We start from the raw sequence: 21520 nt of genomic DNA, 5'->3' as shown, positions 1-21520 counted from the left end.
GGGTTGATCCATAGGGACAGGGGCTGTTCCATAGGGTTTGGAGGGGATCCATAGGGATTTGGGCTGTTCTATAGGGATTGGAGCTGTTCCATAGGGTCTGGGGCTGATCTGTGGGGATTGGGGATGTTCAATAGGGATTGGGGGGGATCTGTAGGGATTGGGGCTGATCCATAGGGTCTGGGGCTGATCTGTGGGGATTGGGGATGTTCCATAGGGACTGGGGGGGATCTGCAGGGATTGGGGCTGATCCCTAGGGACTGGGTCTGACCCATAGGGATTGGGGATGATCTGTAGGGTTTGGGGGCAATCTGTAGGGATTGGGGCTGATCCATAGGGTTTGGGGCTGTTCCGTAGGGTTTGGGGCTGTTCCATAGGGTTTGGGGCTGTTCCATAGGGTTTGGGGCTGTTCCGTAGGGCTTGGGGCTGTTCCATAGGGATTGGGTGTGATCTGTAGGATTTGGGGTTTTTCTGTAGGGTTTGGAGGGGATCTGTAGGGATTGAGGCTGATTTGTAGGGATTGGGGGTGATCCATAGGGATTGGGGCTTATCCATAGGGGCTTGAGGCTGTTCCATAGGGTTTGGGGGTGATCCATTTGGTTTGGGGATGTTCTGTAGGAACTGGGTCAGATCCATAGGGTTTGGGGCCGTTCTGTGGGGCTTGGGGCTGTTCTGTGGGGCTTGGGGCTGTTCTGTAGGGATTGGGGCTGTTCTGTAGGGTCTGGGGGTGATCTGTAGGGTCTGGGGGTGATCTGTGGGGCTTGGGGCTGTTCTGTAGGGTCTGGGGGTGATCTGTAGGGCTTGGGGCCGTTCCATGGGGTTTGGGGGTGATCCATTGGGTTTGGGGCTGTTCTGTGGGGCTTGGGGCTGATCCATAGGGCTTGGGGCCGTTCTGTGGGGCTTGGGGCTGTTCTGTAGGGTCTGGGGGTGATCTGTAGGGCTTGGGGCTGTTCCATAGGATTTCCCATAGGTTTTGGGGGCGCAGCGAGGGCGGCAGCGGGGTGATCTCGGGGTGCTGCTGTCCGTGGGCCATTCCGGGGCTCCGTGGCTCGCTGGCAGCCGTGCCCCAGCAGCAGCAGGACATGAGTAATCTCCATCGCACCGGGGGGAGGCACATCAAAGGCTCCGGGGGAGATACAAGAGGGTTTCTGCTTCACAGACCAGAGCGGCTGCACTTCAATAGCGCCTTTGTTAGCGGCCCTGGGATGGAGAAATACCTGACCCCACTCCCTCCCTCCTTCCCTCCCTCCTCTCCCAGCCCCTCTCAGCACACCCAGCCCGGTGGCAGCCGCGGAAAGGTCCCCAAAAGGCTCAGAGCAGTGGGGTGAGCCCCCTGAGCAGCACTGAGCACCCCCTGCCCTGGGGGGATCGGGGAGGAGAGCACGGAGAGGGCGATGGCAGCGCCGTGCCAGCCCCGTGCCCGCTGGCACCGCGCCCTCGCCGTGACACGCTGCCAAAGGTGAGCTCAGCGCGCTCGGCCGGCGGCTCCGGGCACCCCTGGGGTCCCTGTGGCATGGACAGAGCATGGTGGCACCGGGATGGACACGTGCTGCCATGCTGGGGACAGCAGGCTGCGCCCTGCCAGGTGCCACCTCCGTGGGGAGGCCGTGGGTGCTGCCAGGGCCACGTCCTGAAGAGCTGAGAAGGAGAAAGTGACAGAGTTGTCACTGTCCATGATGGGTTTGGGGGTGATCTGTAGGGTTTGGGGGTGATTCATAGGGATTGAGGATGATCTGTAGGAATTGGAGCTGTTCCGTAGGGATTGGAGCTGTTCCATAGGGATTAGGGCTGTTCTGTAGGGTTTGAGGCTGATCCATAGGGATTGGAGCTGTTCTCTTGGGTTTGGAGCTGTTCCACAGGGACTGGGGCTGTTCTGTAGGGATTGGGCGTTCCAAGGGTAGGGGTGAGATTACTGTAGAGATTGGGATAGATCTGTAGGGATTGGGGCTGTTCATAGGGATGGGCTGATCCCTTTGGGTTTGGGTGATCCAAGGAATTGGGCTGTATCTGTAGGATCTGGGGCTGTTCCTTAGGGTTTGGGGCTGTTCTGTAGGGTTTAAGGCTGATCCATAGGGATTGGAGCTGTTCTCTTGGGATTGGAGCTGTTCTCTTGGGTTTGGGGCTCTTCCACAGGGACTGGGGCTGTTCTGTAGGAATTGGAGCTGTTCCATAGGGTTTGGGGGTGTTCTGTAGAGATTGGGACAGATCTGTAGGGATTGGGGGGATCCATAGGGATTGGGGCTGTTCCATAGGGACTGGTGCTGATCCATAGGGGTTGGGGCTGATCTGTAGGGTTTCGGGCTGTTCCACAGGGATTGGGGCTGATCTGTAGGATCTGGGGCTGTTCCTTAGGGTTTGGGGCTGTTCTGTAGGGTTTGAGGCTGATCCATAGGGACTGGGGTGTTCCTTAGGTTTGGCTATCCATAGGGATGGACTATCAGAGGATTGAGGCTGATCCATAGGACTGGGATGATCATAGGGTTTGGGGATCGTAGTTGAGGTGATCCATAGGGATTGGGGTGTTCTGATTGGTGACCATAGACTGGGAGACCATAGGGATGGGCTGTTCCATAGGATTTGGGGCTGATCCATAGGGACTGGGGATGATCCATAGGGTTTGGGGCTGTTCTGTAGGGTTTGAGGCTGATCCATAGGGATTGGGGCTGTTCCATAGGATTTGGGGCTGATCCATAGGGACTGGGGATGATCCATAGGGTTTGGGGCTGTTCTGTAGGGTTCGGGGATGTTCCATAGGTTCTGCCCTGGCCACACAGAGCAGGGCCCCATCTGGGGGTCCTGCTGTGCCCCCACACCTGGGGAGTTCCACCAAAGATCTCCCCAGCACAGCACCTGCTCCCAGGGATGGAATTTTGGGATGCTCTGGAGCAACCCCATTTTTTGGGATACCAGGGGTGGGGATGACACCATCCTGGGGAGGGGCTGGAGGGTCCCGTGGCCCTGTCACAGGTGGGACCCCCAGTGACCCTTCCCCTTTGCCATTCAGGGGAGATAAAAGAGGGAAAACCTTGGGAAATCGCCGGCTCAGAGCTGCCCTGGCCCCTTTGAGGGTCACAGCCGCGTTTGTGTTCTTTGGTGCTGCAAACTGCAGAGAATCCCTCACTGAGAACCTGGATTCCCCAGAACCTGTGCTTCTGAGAGCCTGGATTTCCCAAGAATTCCACTCTGAGCTCATCAGCCCCCGGCAATTAATGAATTAACAGCTGCTAATGAGCGAAGGGTCCTGGTAGGGGAGAAGGAGCTTGGCCAGGGACAACCTGGGCACTGCTTGTGCCACCCTAGGAACTTCCTCAGGTGCAAGGATCACTGGGTGCAACTCCTGGTGCCACCCCCAGGTGTGGAAACTGTCCCAGGGACAACCTGGGCACTCTTGGTGCCATCCCAGTGGCCAGAGCTCGTCCAGGGACACCTGGCACTCATGGTGACACCAAGGAGCCCCCCCAGGTGTGCAGAGCTCGTCCAGGGACACCTGGGCACTCCTGGTGTCACCAAGGAGCCCCCCCAGGTGTGCAGAGCTGTCCCAGGGACAACCTGAGCACTTCTGGTGCCACCCCATGACCTTCCTCAGGTGCAGAGATCTTGTCCAGGGACACTCCTGGTGCCACCCCCAGGTACAGAGAGCTCTCCCAGGGACACCTAGGCACTGCTGGTGCCACCTCAGGAGCCTCCCCAGGTGTGCAGAGCTTGGCCAGGGACACCTGGGCACTCCTGATGGCACCCCAGGTGTGGAGAGCTCATCTAGGGACAACCTGGGCACTGCTTGTGCCACCCGAGGAACTTCCTCAGGTGCAGAGATCTTGTCCAGGGACACTCCTGGTGCCACCCCAGGTGTGGAAAGCTCGTCTAGGGACAACCTGGGCACTGCTGGTGCCACCCCAGGAGCTTCCCCGAGGTTTTCCCGAGGGATCAGCGCCGAGCCCGGCTCCTGGTGGCGTCACCTTGTCCCGAGCGCCTCTTTTGGTGGCTCCAGAGATGGAACCTCCCCCGAAAAGGCCCGGGGAGGGGGGGGAAGGAGGGTTGGCAGCCAGACCTTTCTTTGGGCCTTTGTCTGCGCCCACAAAGGCGGCTCTGTTGGGTGAACCTGGCCGAGCGTCCGCCCCTGCAGCCAGGTGAGCTCTGGGGCAGCTCCTGCAGCTCCCGCTCCTGGCCTGGTCCCTTGGTGGCCCCAAAAGTCAGATTTTCACAAGAAAATCTGCAGGATTTTCTTCTACGAGGCAGGGGGAAGCGGCACTCGGAGGTGAGTGTTTGTTCCTAAAAATGGGATTTATCTTTGTCCCTAAAAATGGGATTTGTGTTTGACCCTAAAAATGGGGTTTATCCCGCGGGCTCCAGCAGCTCCTCCTCCGTGGTTTTGGGATGGAAGCCCAGCCTGGATTTGGGGTGAGAAATCACTCTGGATTTGGGGTGAGAACCCAGCCTGGCTTTGGGATGGGAGCCCAGCCTGGATTTGGGATGAGAATTCACCCTGGTTTTGGGGTTGGAGCCCACTGTGTTTTGAGATGGGAACATAGTCTGGCTTTGGGATGGAAGCCTGGCTTGGTTTTGGGGTGAGAACCAACCCTGATTTTGGGGTGGGAACCCAGCCTGGTTTTGGGATAGGGGATAGGAGCCCAATCTGGTTTTGGGATGGGAATTCACCATAGTTTTGGGATGGGAGCCCACTCTGGTTTTGTGGGGGAAGCCCAGCCTGGATTTGGGATGGGAACCCAGCCTGGATTTTAGGGGAGAACCCACTGTGGTTTTGGGGTGGGAGCCCAGCTTGGATTTGGGATGGGAATGCAGCCTGGATTTGAAATGGGAACCCACTGTGGCTTTGGGATGGGAACCCACCATGGTTTTGGGATAAGAACACAGTCTGGTTTTAGGATGGGAGCCCAGCCTGGTTTTGAGATGAGATTTCACCCTAATTTTGTGAGGGGAGCCCAGCCTGGTTTTGGGCTGAAAACCCACCCTGGTTTTGGGATGAGAATTCACCATGGCTTTGGGAAGGAAGCCCAGCCTGGTTTTGGGTTTGTCCTCACAGGGAGCGAGGACAGCTTATCCCAAAGAATTATTTTCCCCACATTCTCCTTTCCTTTCCCCTCCCTTTCCCCAGACCGCTGCCTCTCCTGCCAAGCCCTCTGCTGTGGCCTATGGCTTTTTATTCCTATGTGATGCTTTCCCGAACTCATGTAGGGCGAAAAGCCATGGGCTACACAGGGGAGGGACTGCACCTTCCAGGCACCTCCCCACCGCCTCCCCGAGCCCCTCCCGAGCCCCTGGGACTGACCTGGGGGCAAACAAGCACTGAAAGGGGGCACTGAAGCCTTGCAGGGCTTTACAGAGGGGTGGGGACACAAAAGGCGCCCGGGGGTGGCGGGGCTGTCCCCATTCAGCGCCAACCGAGGGAGAGGTTTTTGTGTTTTTTTGGCGTTTTGGAGCTTTTCCAACACGGTTCAAAGCATCCCCACCTTCATCCCGTGGAATAAAAGCGCCAGGAAGAGCCAAGGGCATTTCCAAGGGCATTTCCAAGGGCATTCCCAGGGTTGTGGGTGCTGCCCGGGTGGGAGAAAAGGGGGTTCAGGGAAATTTGGGCGCCTCAGAAATTGGGGGTTGTGGCACCAGGGGCTGTCCCCACAGCTGCCAGGGGGTCGTGGCCTGGTCGGTGTCACAGCGGTGGGGAGGGGAGGTGGTGGCCAGGAGCAGGAGAGGAGGAGGAGGAGGAGGATGGGTTCAGTTCCAGGGCAGGGCTTGGCAAATCGGGGTTTGTAAAAGTGCAAAGGCAGAGTCTGCTGGGTCTGGGGGACGGGAGAGGAGAAGGGGCTGCAGATCCCACCCCAGGGACCCCATTCCACAGATCCCACCCCACAGACCCCATTCCACAGATCCCACCCCACGATCCCGTTTACATAAACCTCACCCACAGACCCCATTCCTGCAGATCCCACCCCAGGGACCCCATTCCACAGATCCCACCCCACAGACCCCATTCTTGTAGATCCCACTCCACAGACCCCTTTCCCACAATCCCCACCCCACAGATCCCTCAGACCCCATTTACTCAGACCCCATTTACACAGACCCCTCCAGACCCATTCACCAACCATAGACCCTTCCACGATCCCACCCCACAGACCCCATTCCCACAAATCCCATCCCATTCCTGCAGATCCCACCCCACCAACCCCATTTCCACAGATCCCATTCCCACAGACCCCACCCCACAGACCCCATTTACCCAGACCTCACCCCACAGACCCCAGACCCCATTTAACCCAGTCCCACCCACCAGACCCCATTCCTGCCGATCCCACCCACAGACCCCACAACCCCATTTGCACACAACCCCATCCCCGCAGATCCCAATTCCTGCAGATCCCATCACAGGGACCCCATTTTACAAAATCCCATCCCATTCCTGCAGCCCCCACCCCACAGACCCATCATCCCACACACCCCATTTACCCAAACCCCATTTACCCTGACCCCAGCCCACAGACCCCATTCCCACAATCCCCACCCCACAGACCCCATCCCACACACCCCATTTACACAAACCCCATTTACCCAAACCCCATTTACCCAGACCCTATCCCACAGACCCCATTTACACAAATCCCACCCCACAGACCCCATTCCTGCTGATCCTACCCCACATATGCCATCCCACAGACCCCATTTACACAAACCCCATCCCACAGACCCCATTCCTGCTGATCCCACCCCACAGACCCCATTTCCACAATCCCCACCCCACAGACTCCACAAACCCCATTTCCACAAACCCCATCCCACAGATCCCATTCCCATTGATGCCACCCCACAGACCCCATCCCATCCCTGCAGCCCCCACCACCACCCCACACTCCCTGTGGGGTTTCCCCCTCCCTCCCGAGCAGGAAACGAGCAATTTCTCCCTTCTTTAGTTTCTCTTTTCTCACTTCCTGAGCTTTGACTCATTTGGGTGTCAGGCTTTCAAGTTTATTTCACCAGCCTGGAATGCATCTTTAAAAATAATAGTCCTTGGAGGGAGAAAAAAAATAAAAAAAGGGAAAAAAGCTGAGGTTCAGCTGTAATCCCATGACTCAAGGAGGTGTGGAAGGAAGAAAATCATGAAATCCCATGAGTTCCAACAATGAGAGCAGGAGAGCTGGCACATAAATCATCAGAACCAAACACCATCCGTCAAAATGAAAGGAATTAAGCCAATCTCGCCGGGCTGTTTTAATTATTTTTTAATGAGGATTTGCTCATTCAGAAAATTCACCCGTGACAATGCCTGCCCCGAGCCATTCAGGGGGACACGCTTGGCTTGGCCCCTCTGTCCCCTCCCCTCCAGAGCTGCTCCAAACGGGAATGGGATCATGGAGTGAGGGTGCCAAGGAGAGGAGAGCGGGGCCAACCAACCAAAACCACCCCAGGGTTGGCCATTTGGCTTTGTTGCACCCCAAAATGTTGTGGTGGAGAAGAAAGTCCTCTCTGGATGGTCCCTGGAATGATTTGGTGGGAAGGGACCTTAAAGCTCATCCCAGATTCCTCCAAACCCCATCCAACCCCACTTTGACACTTCCAGGGATGGGATAACCCCAAATCTCACTCTTGGCTTGGCTGCTCTGTCCACTCCTCTCCAGAGCTGCTCCAAACGGGAATGGGATCCTGGAATGAGGGTGCCAAGGAGAGGAGAGCGGGGCCAACCAACCAAAACCACCCCAGGGTTGGTAATTTGGCTTTGTTGCACCCCAAAATGTTGTGGTGAGGAGGAAAATCCTCTCTGGATGATCCCTGCTGTCACCACGGGGATTCCTGGATGCAAAATCCTCTCTGGATGGTTCCTGGAATGATTTGGTGGGAAGGAACCTTAAAACTCCTCCCAGGTTGCTCCAAACCCCATCCAACCCCACTTTGACACTTCCAGGGATGGGGTAACCCCAAATTCCTGGAAGCAAAATCCTCTCTGGATGGTCCCTGGAATGATTTGGGTGGGAAGGGACCTTAAAGCTCATCCCAGATTCCTCCAAGCCCCATCCAACCCCACCTTGGACACTTCCAGGGATGGGATAACCCCAAATCTCACTCTTGGCTTGGCCTCTCTGTCCCCACCCCCCAGAACTGCTCCAAACGGGAATGGGATCCTGGAATGAGGGTGCCAAGGTGGGGACAGCGGGGCCAACCAACCAAAACCACCCCAGGGTTGGTAATTTGGCTTTGTTGCACCCCAAAATGTTGTGGTGAGGAGGAAAATCCTCTCTGGATGGTCCCTGGAATGATTTGGTGGGAAGGAACCTTAAAGCTCCTCCCAGGTTGCTCCAAACCCCATCCAACCCCACCTTGGACACTTCCAGGGATGGGATAACCCCAAATCTCACTCTTGGCTTGGCCTCTCTGCCCCTGCCCTGCTCCAAATGGGAACGGGCTCATGGAATGAGGGTGCCAAGGAGAGGAGAGCGGGGCCAACCAACCAAAACCACCCCAGGGTTGGTAATTTGGCTTTGTTGCACCCCAAAATGTTGTGGTGAGGAGGAAAATCCTCTCTGGATGGTCCTTGCTGTCACCTCGGGGATTCACCCGTTGTGCCACCTTCCTCCTCCTCCTCCTCCTCCTCCTCCCGGCTGCCTGGGAATGGATTATTTAGGAACTGTTGAGGCCACCGGTGCTGAGTCAGCCCCGAGCTAATGAACACCCCGGCTGCCCATTTGAAATTTATTGCACCTATTAATTACAACCATTAGCTGCAGCCGCTGAAATTTTTATAATGAGGGCCCTGGCGAGTTCGCCTCGCCAGCAGCAAATTAAACCGTGTGGGGGGAAAGAATCAATGGCATCAGCAGACTTTACAGGAGCGACGTTTTAATTAGCGATTCTCTGCAAACATGCCAGGCAACATCTTCTCCCTTCATTATCTCCCCTTAAAGGGATGGAGCTGCTTTTCAGGTCGGGTTTTATCCCCTCCTCTGTTGTTGGGTTCTTAATGCTCTGCTGCTCATTAGAGAAGCGGCTTTGAAGTGGGGTTTGGCTCAGGGTTGGTTGGAAGCAGCAAAAATCTGAGTTTTTTGGAGTTTTTTTATATATTTTTTTTAGGGGGGGGGAAGAAATAAAAAGCCAGGCAAGGAAATAATGGGGTTGAAAAGTTGGCTGGAAAAATGTTGAATTGGGTGGAATTTGGGGCTGGGAGGAGGAAGAGGAGGATGAGGAGTGTGGGAAAGTGGTTGTGTCCACACAGGTCGTGTCCACATATAAATGAATAAATTAAAAAAAATATTTATATAAAATATATTTATATAAAATATATAAATTCTATATTTTATTTATATATATATATATATATATATTTATAGATATAAATTTTATATATATGGATATATACACATACATATATGTATATATAGTAATATATATGTATATATATAATATATAATATATTATATAATAATATATAATGTGTAATATATAAAAATTATATATATGTATATATATGTATATATATACATACATATATGTATGTGTATATATATATATATATATAAAATTTATCTGAGAAAATAAATATAAATGTCCCAACACAGAGTTCTGAGAGGCAGGAGCTGAACTTTGGGTGCTTAAAAATCAAAGGAACAAAAAAAAAATTCCCAAAAACTCCGTGGATGGAGCATCCCCATCAGCCAAAACCGCCCAGGATTCAGCAGGGAAGGCTGAATATTCAATATTCAAAATATTCAATATATTCAATTGGGTATTGGATTGGTAAATTCAATACCCAATTGAATATATTGGGTGTATTCAATCAATTCAGCTTTGATTGAAAAACTGGATGGAGCAGTTATGATGAAAGGCAAAAGAAATTATTAATTTTTAAAATTTTTTTCTCTGTTTCACCACAAATTATCTAATTTCATTCTGCTCCCTGCCAAAAACACAGCCCAGATTTCCATTGCAAATAATCTTCTTTCCCAAGGAAAGAGCCAAAAGGCAGCTCTGAAATCGAGGAGTTCAAAGGCAAAACTTGCTGTTTTTTCCAACAGATTCCCTAAAAAGTGAATTTTTTAAGAAGGTGTCTCCAAGAAATAGGAAAACTAAGGGAGAAAAACCAGGTGGAATGGAAAGTGCTGGTACCTGGCTCCCAGAAATAGGAAAGCTGAGGGAGAAAAACCTCTGAAATCCAAGAGTTCAAATGCGAAACTTGCTGTTTTTTCCAACAGATTTCCTAAAAAGTGAATTTCTTAAAGAAAGTATCTCCAAGAAATAGGAAAACTAAGGGAGAAAAACCAGGTGGAATGGAAGGTGCTGGTACCTGAGCATCCCACCAGGGGCTGGTGTCACCTGCGAGTGTCACCTGAGCCCGGCCACCCCTGCGCCCTCCTGGTGCCAGCAGCTTCCCGATGTCCGGAAAACCCAGAAAAAATGGGAATTTTCTTGAGGGGCAGACTCGTTCCAGCTGCTCCACAAAGACATTTTTCCTGGCTCAGGAAAAGTGACATTTTTTGATGGCAGCCAGCTCCCGATTCATCACGGCGACAGTGACAAACACGGCCCGGGGTGATGCACTTGGCTGAAAGAGAATTCTCCGGCTTTACATTTTTAATGCTCCGCTCGTTTTCTCCCGGTTTTCTCTCCCATTTTATCCCCGGGATCTTCTGCCTTGAATGGAAAGGGCAGCGCGGGGCTGGCTCCTGCCAGCGCTCCCCAAACCAGCTCATTGCATTTTGATTTTTCATTATTCCTGCTCCTCCACCGTCCCTTTTTTTGCACCTTTTCAAGGGGAACAGCCTCAGCTGGGCTGCTCCATTCTCCGCGGCTCATTCATCATTGTCCCCCGCCTGAATGGGAGGCAGAGGGTCAGCCTGAAAAGCTCCAAACCCCTCTGAAAACATCTCAAAAGGGCCCTGGGGGGACCCCCCAGGCTCTCGGGGGGGTTTTGTGTCTGTAAAAGGAGCTGGAGGGGGGACACGGGGACGTGGGGAGCTGCCTGGGAGGTCTGGGCTGCTCTGGGGATTATGGGCAGCGTGGTTTATTTTGGTTATTGAACAGCTCCGGAGCGAGGAGAGGATGGGCAGGGATGGAGCGGCCCCAGCACTGTCCCTGTTTCTGTCCCTGTCCCCTCCTGTCCTCTCTTGTCCCCTCCTGTCCCTCGGCTCAAAAATTTTTTCCTCCCTGGCAATAAATAAGAACAGGAGAGTGGAAGATTCTTCCTTGCAGATGCTCTGTAAGATAACCAGGGGCTTGCTGGCCCTTTTTCTCAGATAAATTATATATATATATATAATTTTATATATATATATATATATATATGTATGTATATGTATATGTATATGTATGTATATGTATGTATATGTATGTATATGTATATATATGTGTATATATATATGCATATATATGTATATATAATTATATATATAATTTTATATGTAATTTTATATAAAATTTATATCTATATATAAATGTACACATAAATTTTATGTATAATATACTATGTACATCATATATTATATATTTATAATAATAAATATATTTTATAGATGCGTTTTATTTACTTATTTATTTATTTATTATTTATTTATTTATTACATAGAAATAAATATATATAGAATATATAAGTATGTATTTTATATATAAAATTTTATATCTATAAAATATGTACTTATTTTTATATATTTCTATATACTTATGTTTATGCATACATATATTTATGTATCATTGTTTCTTTATATAAAAATATATTTTTTTATATATAAATTTATCTGAGAAAATAATCTTCATCTTCATTATATATGTAAATAGAAGGGAGGGAGGGAGGGAGGGAGGGAGGATGGATGGATGGATGGATGGATGGATGGATGGATGGATGGATGGATGGATCCTGGATGGATGAATACATGGATGGATGAATCCATGCATGAATCCATAGATGGATGATGGATGGATCCATGGATGATGGATCAGTAATGGATGGATGGATGGATGGACAAATGGATGGATGGATGGATGGATGGATGGATGGACAAATGGATGGATGGATGGATGGAGATGTGTCCCAGCCCAAGGTGATGCCCCAGTTTGGGGTTTTGGGGCCGAGCACCCCCAGTTGCTGCCCTGCCTCCTCTCCCTGTTCCCCTCCAGGTCTCCGCATTCTCCAGCTCCCGGTGATGCCCCAGTTCACCTTCGCCTGTTTCTGTGGCCTCCACGGCTTCTGCAAGATGAAGAGGAAGAAGGAGGAGGCTGGCGGGGGGCAGGAGACGGCCGTGTGAGGGGCGGGACCCCTCCTGTCCCCCCGGTACGCCGGGACCACCGGGGGACATCGGGTGTCTCCTTGTCACCCTTGTGAAGAGCATCTCCCCGCGGGGTCAGCTCTGCCTGCCCCACATGGGGGTGTCCGGGGCATTTTGGGGGGCTCAGGGGGTGAAATAAAGGCTGTGGGGTGGTGGTGGCAGGGGAAGGGAGCTGGGGGAGCAGGGGAGGGCTGAGTGATCTGATTGGTTATCCCACAGATTCTCCATTCATCCCACTGATTCTCCATTGATCCCATAGATTCTTCCATTTATCCCGTAGATTTTCCATTTGTCCCCCAGATTCTGCATTTATCTCACAGATTGTCTTTATCCCATAGATTCTCCATTTGCCCTGCAGATTCTTCCATTTATCCCCCATATTCTCCCATTCATCCCACATGTCCTCCATTTATCCCGTAGATTTTCCATTTATCCCGTAGATTTTCCATTTATCCCCCAGATTCTGCATTTATCTCACAGATTGTCTTTATCCCATAGATTCTCCATTTACCCTGCAGATTCTCCCATTTATCCCACAGATCCTTCAATTTGGAGGATCCTACAGATTCTCCATTGATCCCACAGATTCTCCATTTATCCCATAGATTCTCACTTTTGTCCCACAGATTCTCTATTTACCCCACAGAATCCCCATTTATCATGTAGATTCCCCATTTATCTCCCATATTTTTCCATTTATCCCCCATATTCTCCCATTCATCCCATAGATTCTCCATTTATCCCACAGATTCTCCATTTCTCCCGCAGATTTCCCATTTATCCTGTAGATTCTCCATTTCTGTCCCATATTCTCTCATTTATCCCACACATTCTCCATTTATCCCACAGATTCTCCATTTACACCACAGATTCTTTCATCCCACAGATTCTCCCATTTATCCCCCATATTCTCCCATTCATCCCACATGTTCTCCATTTATCCCATAGATTCTCCATTTATCCTACAGATTTTCCATTTATCCCCCAGATTCTCCATTTACCCCACTGATTATCCATTTATCCCACACGTTCTCCCATTTATCTCGCAGATTCTCCATTTTTCCCTCATATTTTCCCATTTATCCTACAGATTCCCCAATTATCCCACAGATTCTCCCAATTATCCCATAGATTTTCTCATCTTACAGATTCTCCTATTTATTCCCCATATCCTCCCATTCATCCCACACATTCTCCATTTATCCCCCACATTCTCTAATTTATCCCACAGATTCTCCTTTCATCCCACAGATTCCCCATTTATTCCACAGATTCTCCATTTATCTCCCATTATTCACCCCACAGATTTCCCATTTATCCTACACATTCTCCATTTATCCCGTATATTCTCCATTTATCCCCCATATTCTCTCATTTATCCCACAGATTCTCACTTCTGTCCCTCACATTCTCCATTTACCCCCAAAATTCCCATTTATCCCCCAATTTCTCTCATTATTTCCTCTCCCCAGGCTCCCTGGGGCAGAGCCAGATCCCGCCCTGTCCTTGCTGGGGATGTCACCAGGATGTCACCGAGGTGCCACCACCACCCTGCCAGGACTACAAATTCCTACAAATCCCAACTCCACGGATTCCTGGTGTTCATGGAAGGAGCCTCCAGCTCATCAGGAAGGCAGAAAAATGAATTTTTTCCCAGCAGCAATAATCCTTTTTTAACCCCAACACAGCAAGGAAAGGATCCAGCTTCCCTCAGAGCTGCCCTCCTCACATTCCCATTGGGAATTTGGGAATTTGGGCAATTCCTTCATCCTGGTGGCAGCCAAGAGATAAAAATCCCCAAAAACCCACAAAAAACCAAAAAAACCCAAAACCAAAATCCCCTTTTTTAACACTTTTCTCTCCTGGTCAAAACTCTCCCTTTCCACAGGGAGGATTTTCTTCCAGCTATTCCCAGTCTTCCCATAGGCCAAAATAATCGGTGGCTGCCCCCAAAATTTGGTGTTTTTCCGAATGTTCTGCCAAGGACAAAGCTCCAGGTGTGCCCAGGACATCTCCAGTTGCTCTGGGAAATGCTGATTTTGTCCTGTTCCTATTTTTGCACATCAGCAGAGCCCGTTCCACCTTTCATCCCCAGCGCTGCCCTTGGCGAGGACGTTTGGGCCAAAAAAAGCCCCAAAATCCAAGGAAGTTGGTGGAACTCCAAGGGCATTTCCTGAATGTAACTTTATTTTTGTGCACAAGGATTTGTGGTGGTCGCAAAGGGATGTGTTTGAGGATTTTAACGAGTTGGGATTAATCCCTGCTGTGGGATTGATATGGAGTGTAAAGATAAAGGTGGAATTCCAGCTTTGTTTTATTCCAGGATAAATCCACAGGGACACAGATATGAAGGAAAATCTGAATTATAGAGAAACCAGCTTGGACTGACGCCCATCCCTGAGATTTCTCCTGTTTCTCCAGGTTTTTCCTATGCAAAAAAAAACCACACAAAAAACCAGCAAGAACAAAGGCAGCTCAGCAGCAGGTCCTGACTCAACAAAGCCCCGCTTAAACCTCAGGCTTTGCCTCGGGGTTTTGCTCCACCCCATCGATTTTCCTGATTCCAGCCTGGATCGATCCCTGGAAAGGAGGGAAAGGCTCAGAACCCTCCTTGAAGCCTTTCCTGACCTGGATCAAAGCATTAATTCTCTTTTTATTGTCCTTTTTTTATCCCTGCTGCCCGGATTTCTTTGGGAAAGGACTCCCAGGATGTTCCTGAGGAGTCTCCCAGCCCAGGAGCCATAAAATCTGTACTGTACATTTATTTTTTGGGGTATTTATTTTTTATTATTTTTATTATTTTATTATTTTTTATTATTTTTAAATTTTATTTATGGGGGGGAAAAATAAATGTGGCATTTGTAAATAAGCACAGGCATCTTCCACGCACAGAGCAGAGAGCTTCCTATAGGAATTCCTATGCTACAAGTATAAATAAATTAATAAATTAATACATTATTAAATAATTTTAAGAATAAATAAAATATTTATGGTAATTTTTGGAGTGTGGGTTTTATTGTTATTTGGAGCTGAGGGGTTTTGCTCCCTCTTTTTCTTGGCTGGTTCTTCAAAACCAACCCCAAAATTCACATTTAAAAAAGGCCTGAAATGCAAATTGTGGATGTTTGGGGGTGGGATGGATGTGGGGAAGGGCACAGGGGTTGGTAGAGCACAAACCAACCCCACAATAATTCCTGGGATGTCAGGAAATCTCCCAGCCAAAACCTTTGGAAGTCAGGTGGGAAAAATCCCAACAGGTTAATTTGAATAATTAATTATTGGGCCCATCCTAATGAGCATCTCTGGCTGGGATTTATAATTTTCTGGAGGATTTTCTGCCATGATCCATACCCCAAATCTCTTTATTATTGCATACTATATAATATGATAATTATTTTATTAATAATTAAATTATTATTTATTTTGAAATAAATAAATTTGTTATATAAATCATGAATAAAGCCCGGGGTTCCAGCAGGCTGAGAACGCCCCCAGCTCTCCGCCCGTCCCGGGCCCCTCTCCATGCGCGGCCCCTTTAAACCCGCGCAGCCCACCGCGGACCAGGGAGGGGGGATTTCTCCTCCACGCCGCTGCAGCGCGCAGCTGGTGCGCCCGCACCACCCCTCCACCCCTCTGCGGGTGGTACAGCCTACACGTGCCGCTGTGGGGAGGGGGCGGGGCCAGCGCGGCGGGCGGGAGCGGAGCGCTCATGGCGGCCGCTCCGGGACCATCCCGGGAAATCCGGAACGTCCGGAACGCGGAGAATTCCCGGTGTACGGGAGATTTCCGGTGCGCGGAGAATTCCCTGTGCACGGAGAATTACCGATGTACAGTGGGAGGCGGCGCGGGGGCGGCGCTGAGGGTTTAACAGCACCGGCGGCGGTGGCGCTGCCGGGACCTCGTGGCGCAACGGTAGCGCGTCTGACTCCAGATCAGAAGGCTGCGTGTTCGAATCACGTCGGGGTCAAGGGCCCTGTCGGGGCTCCCTTTTTCACCGCGGGGAAGGAAAAAACTTAAAAAATAAAAAATTTGTGATTAAAGGGAATTTTCAGGCTTTGATTCCAGGGTTTGAGGGGTTCGGGGTGCGATCCTGCATATTTGGGGGTGAACACAGTGCACGGGGTTCGGTGGGTTCTCCTTGCATTTCGTTTTTGTCCCCATGAAAGGAGGGCAGGGTGGGAAGAAATATAATAAATTAATATAATATAATATAATATAATATAATATAATATAATAATTATAATATAATATAATATAATATAATATAATATAATATAATATAATGTAATGTATTAAATAATAACATAATAATATATATAATGTAATTAATATAACATAAGTAATAATTATATAATATATATAATATATATTAACATATAATATAACATAATTATAACATATTTATATTACAATATAACATAATATGTTATAATATAATATATTACAACATAACATAATATAATACAATATAACATAATTATAACATGACATAACATAACCAAATAAATAAATAAAGTGATTCTATATAATAATAATAGTATAAAATTAATATATATTTTTATAAAAATTAAAAACATTTCTATCTATTTTTATATATCCATTTCCATTCAATATTGGAATTTAAATTTAATTTATTGGGCAGCAATTAATAAATATTTATTAATTAATAATTCATGAAATATTAATTTATTTATTAATAAAATTTAATTTATTAAATTTTATTTAATTTTTGGGGGTCATCCCCTGCATCCCTGGCCATAAATCCCAGAGTGGGGCAGAAAATCCCCAGGATTTATCCCGGAGTTTGGTTTGGGAATGATCCAAAGGAAAAGGAGAGGGCAGGGGGACTTTGCTCCTCAGGGTTAATCATTGACGGCCCGGGTGGAGATCGGGGCCAGGAGCAGCTGCGGGGAAAATCGGTGTAAAAATCAGATTTTATGGGAATTTCTGAGATTTAATAGGGTTGGGTGAAAGAGCTCTGGTGGTGTTTGGGGTGGTTTTTGGGATGGTTTTTGGGGTGGTTTTGGGATGAATTTTGGGGTGGTTTTGGGATGGTTTTTGGGGTGGTTTTGGATGAATTTTGGGGTGGTTTTGGGATGAATTTTGGGGTGGTTTTGGGGTGGTTTTTGGGGTGGTTTGGGATGGATTTTGGGGTGGTTTTGGGGTGGTTTTTGGGGTGGTTTTGGGGTGGTTTTGGGATGAATTTTGGGGTGGTTTTGGGGTGGTTTTTGTGTGGTGTTTGGGATGGTTTGGATGTTTTTGGGGGGTTTTGGTGGTGATTTTTGGGTGTTTGGGTGGTTTTTGTGTTTTGGTTGATTTTGGGTGGTTTTGGGTGGTTTTTGGGGGTGTTTTGGGGTGGTTTTGGGGTATTTTTGGGATGGTTTTCGGGGTGGGTTTTAGGATGAGTTTTGGGATACTTTTTGGGATGATTTTGGGATGCTTTTGGGATGGTTTTGGATGAGTTTTTAATGGGTGGTTTCGGGTTGGTTTTTGGGATGGTTTTGTGGTGGATTTGGGGTGGTTTTTGCAACGGTTTTGGGGTGGTGTTTGGGAGGGGTTTTGGATGATTTTTGGGTTGTTTTTCCCTTTTTCCCCTATATTTTTCCCAGTTCCTGCCTGCCTGGACCGCTGTCTCCCCGCATTTGTCACTCGGGCGGGCACAGCTGGTGGATTTCTCCCCACGGGTGAAAATCTGACGGAGAAATCCCAGAGTTCTGGGCTCCTGTCTGCACCAATTAAGGCACTCCCTGTACTGAAAAATTCCTTAATTAACTCCTTAATTAACTGTCAGCTTGAAAAATCTCTGGGAAAAATTAGGGAACTCCCACCCCCTGCATTTCTCTGTTTTCCCTGAAAATCCCTGTTTTTGAAAATCCCTGTTTTCCTTTTTTATCTACAAAAAGAATCCATTTTCCCTCTTTACCCACAACATTTTTTAAAAAAATTATTAAAATTATATATTTTATTTTAGATCATTATTAAAATTATTGTTATTAAATTAATTAAATTATTACTTGAAATGTTATTATTGTTTCAAGATGATGATGATGATGATTATTCTTATTCTTATTCTTATTCTTATTCTTATTCTTATTCTTATTCTTATTCTTATTCTTATTCTTATTTCTTCAATAAAAAAACCCAACCAAAACCCCTTTTTTCTCCATTTCCACAGCTGATTTTTCCCATTTTCTCCCCATTTTTTGTCCTCCTTCAGCTCTTCCCCCATTTCCCATCCCAGGAATGATTTTGGGATGGAATTGGCTCAGCCTGAGGTGCCACAGGTGAGGAAAAGGGAATTAAATTCGGGAATTAAAACCTCCCTGGTGTCATCTGCAGGAATTCCTACCCCTCTCCTGCTGTTCCCATGGAAACAGATGTGGAATTGCAGGGATTTTATCGATTTTCAGGACTATTAATAATTTATTTTTTCACTTTAACATCAACACTTCCTTTATCATTCCCAAGCGGGGTGAGGTAAACAAAAAATCTGCTTTTTTTTGGGGCACCACCAAAAAATAAAATAATCCTTGTAGGATTTTTCCACAAAGTTGTTCTGCAGCACTTTGAGGAGAAAAAGATGATTTTAACAGCTTTGGATAGAACCAGGTCAGGGAAGAAAAATCCTGGGATGGGTGACAGGATGGGAACGGGCTCCAAAGGCTCCAAAATTCTGCTCCTGTGAGCTCCCTGTGGGATGAGGGAGCAGAATTTTGGGAATCAGCTCCAGAAGTTCCAAAATCCTGCTCCTGTGAGCTCCCTGTGGGATGCAGGGAGAGAAATTTTGGGAATCAGCTCCAAAGGATCAAAGTTCCCACTCCTGTGAGCTCCTTTTGGGATGCAGGAGCAGAATTTTGGGAATCCACAGGTTTCAACATCCCAGTCTGAGTTTGTGGGATGCAGGAGCAGAACTTTGGGATTCAGCTCCACCGGTTCCGGCATCCTGCTCCTCCAAGTTCCTTGTGGGATGTGGGAGGAAAATTTTGGGAATTGGCCCCAAAGACTCCCACATCCTTTTCCTCCGAGCTCCTTGTGGGATTCAAGGAAAGAAATTTTGGGAATCAGCTCCAAGGGCTCCAACATCCTGCTCCTCTGAGCTCCTTTTGGGATGAAGGAGCAGAATTTTGGGAATCATCTCCAAAGGGTCCAGCATTCCCCTGCTCTGAGCTCCTTGTGGGATACAGGGAAAGAAATTTTGGGAATTGGCTCCAAAGGCTTCAATATCTCGTTCCTGTGAGGTCCTTGTGGGATGCAGGAGCAGAATTTTGGGAATCTGCTCCAAGGGCTCCAATATCCCGCTCCTCTGAATTTGTGGGATGTGGGGAGCAGAATTTTGGGAATCCACAGGCTCCAGCATCCCAGTCCTCCAAGCTTCTTCTGGGATATAGGGAAAGAAATTTTGGGAATCAAAATTTCCCAGAGGCTCCAAAATCCTGCTCCTCTAAGCTCCTTGTGGGATGTAGGAGAAAAATTTTGGGAATTGGCCCCAAAGGCTCCCACATCCCTTTCCTCCAAGCTCCTTTGGGAATCAGCTCCAAAGGGTCCAAAATCTCACTGCTCCGAGCTCCTTGTGGGATGCAGGAGCAGAATTTTGGGAATCTGCTCCAAGGGCTCCAATATCCCGCTCCTCTGAGTTTGTGGGATGTGGGAAGCAGAATTTTGGGGATTGTCTCCAAAGGGTCCAAAATCCCACTCCTGTGAGTTTGTGGGATGCAGGAGCAGAATTTTGGGAATCCGCTCCAAAGGCTCCAAAATCCTGCTCCTCCAAGCTCCTTGTGGGATGTTGGAGGAAAATTTTGGGAATTGGCACCAAAGACTCCCACATCCTTTTCCTCTGAGCTCCCTGTGGGATACAGGGAAAGAAATTTTGGGAATTGGCTCCAAAGGCTTCTGTGGAATATCTCGCTCCTGTGAGGTCCCTGTGGGATGCAGGAGCAGAATTTTGGGAATCTGCTCCAAGGGCCCCAATATCCCGCTCCTCCAAGTTTGTGGGATGTGGGGAGCAGAAATTTGGGAATCCACAGGCTCCAACATCCCGCTCCTCCAAGTTTGTGGGATGCAGGAGCAGAATTTTGGGAATCAGCTCCAGAGGCTCCAACATCCCGCTCCTCCAAACTTATGGGATACAGGGAGCAGAATTTTGGGAATTGGTTTCAGAGGCTCCAACATCCCGCTCCTCCAAGCTCCCTGTGGGATGCAGGAACAGAATTTTGGGAATCTGCTCCAAGGGCTCCAATATCCCGCTCCTCTGAGCTTGTGGGATGTGGGGAGCAGAATTTTGGGAATCCACAGGCTCCAATATCCCACTCCTCCAAGTTTGTGGGATGCAGGAGAAGAATTTTGGGAATCCACTCCAAAGGCTCCAAAATCCTGCTCCTCCAAGCTCCTTGTGGGACGTGGGAGGAAAATTTTGGGAATTGGCACCAAAGACTCCCACATCCTTTTCCTCTGAGCTCCCTGTGGGATACAGGGAAAGAAATTTTGGGAATTGGCTCCATGGCTTCTGTGGAATATCTCGCTCCTGTGAGGTCCTTGTGGGATGCAGGAGCAGAATTTTGGGAATCTGCTCCAAGGGCTCCAATATCCCGCTCCTCTGAGCTTGTGGGATGTGGGGAGCAGAATTTTGGGGATTGTCTCCAAAGGGTCCCTGTGAGTTTGTGGGATGCAGGAGCAGAATTTTGGGAATCCGCTCCAAAGGCTCCAAAATCCTGCTCCTCCAAGCTCCTTGTGGGATGTGGGAGGAAAATTTTGGGAATTGGCACCAAAGACTCCCACATCCTTTTCCTCTGAGCTCCCTGTGGGATACAGGGAAAGAAATTTTGGGAATTGGCTCCAAAGGCTTCTGTGGAATATCTCGCTCCTGTGAGGTCCCTGTGGGATGCAGGAGAGAAATTTTGGGAATCGGCTCCAAGGGCTCCAATATCCCGCTCCTCTGAGCTTGTGGGATGTGGGGAGCAGAATTTTGGGAATCCACAGGCTCCAATATCTCACTCCTCCAAGTTTGTGGGATGCAGGAGCAGAATTTTGGGAATCCACTCCAAAGGCTCCAACATCCCGCTCCTCCAAACTTATGGGATACAGGGAGCAGAATTTTGGGAATTGGTTTCAGAGGCTCCAACATCCCGCTCCTCCAAGCTCCCCGTGGGATGCAGGAGCAGAATTTTGGGAATCTGCTCCAAGGGCTCCAATATCCCGCTCCTCTGAGTTTGTGGGATGTGGGGAGCAGAATTTTGGGAATCCACAGGCTCCAACATGACACTCCT

General features: G+C 48.7%; 1 protein-coding gene and 1 non-coding gene across 4 annotated transcripts in view; both read left to right on the top strand.

Moving 5' to 3' along the window:
- BLACAT1 (BLACAT1 overlapping LEMD1 locus) overlaps positions 1-15113 on the top strand; it is a 30422-nt gene extending 15309 nt beyond the window's left edge. For 2 of the 3 annotated variants that reach the window (XM_064732996.1, XM_064732995.1), the window contains exons 2-3: positions 12109-12262; positions 13730-15113. In XM_064732996.1, the coding sequence (XP_064589066.1) occupies positions 12135-12236 (102 nt within the window). In that variant the 5' untranslated portion in view covers positions 12109-12134 and the 3' untranslated portion in view covers positions 12237-12262; positions 13730-15113. Of the gene's footprint in view, positions 1-12018; positions 12263-13729 lie in introns of those variants that run through there. The other variant, XM_064732994.1, reaches the window with a different exon arrangement.
- A 1039-nt stretch (positions 15114-16152) lies between these two features.
- On the top strand, positions 16153-16224 carry TRNAW-CCA (transfer RNA tryptophan (anticodon CCA)). Its single transcript has one exon. It is a non-coding gene; the product is annotated as a tRNA-Trp (tRNA).
- Positions 16225-21520: the final 5296 nt, after the last annotated feature.

The sequence above is a fragment of the Zonotrichia leucophrys genome, chromosome 26 (genome assembly GCF_028769735.1).
Source record: "Zonotrichia leucophrys gambelii isolate GWCS_2022_RI chromosome 26, RI_Zleu_2.0, whole genome shotgun sequence".
In the NCBI taxonomy this organism is placed as follows: Eukaryota; Metazoa; Chordata; class Aves; order Passeriformes; family Passerellidae; genus Zonotrichia; species Zonotrichia leucophrys.
This window is presented reverse-complemented; position numbering and strand designations above follow the sequence as displayed.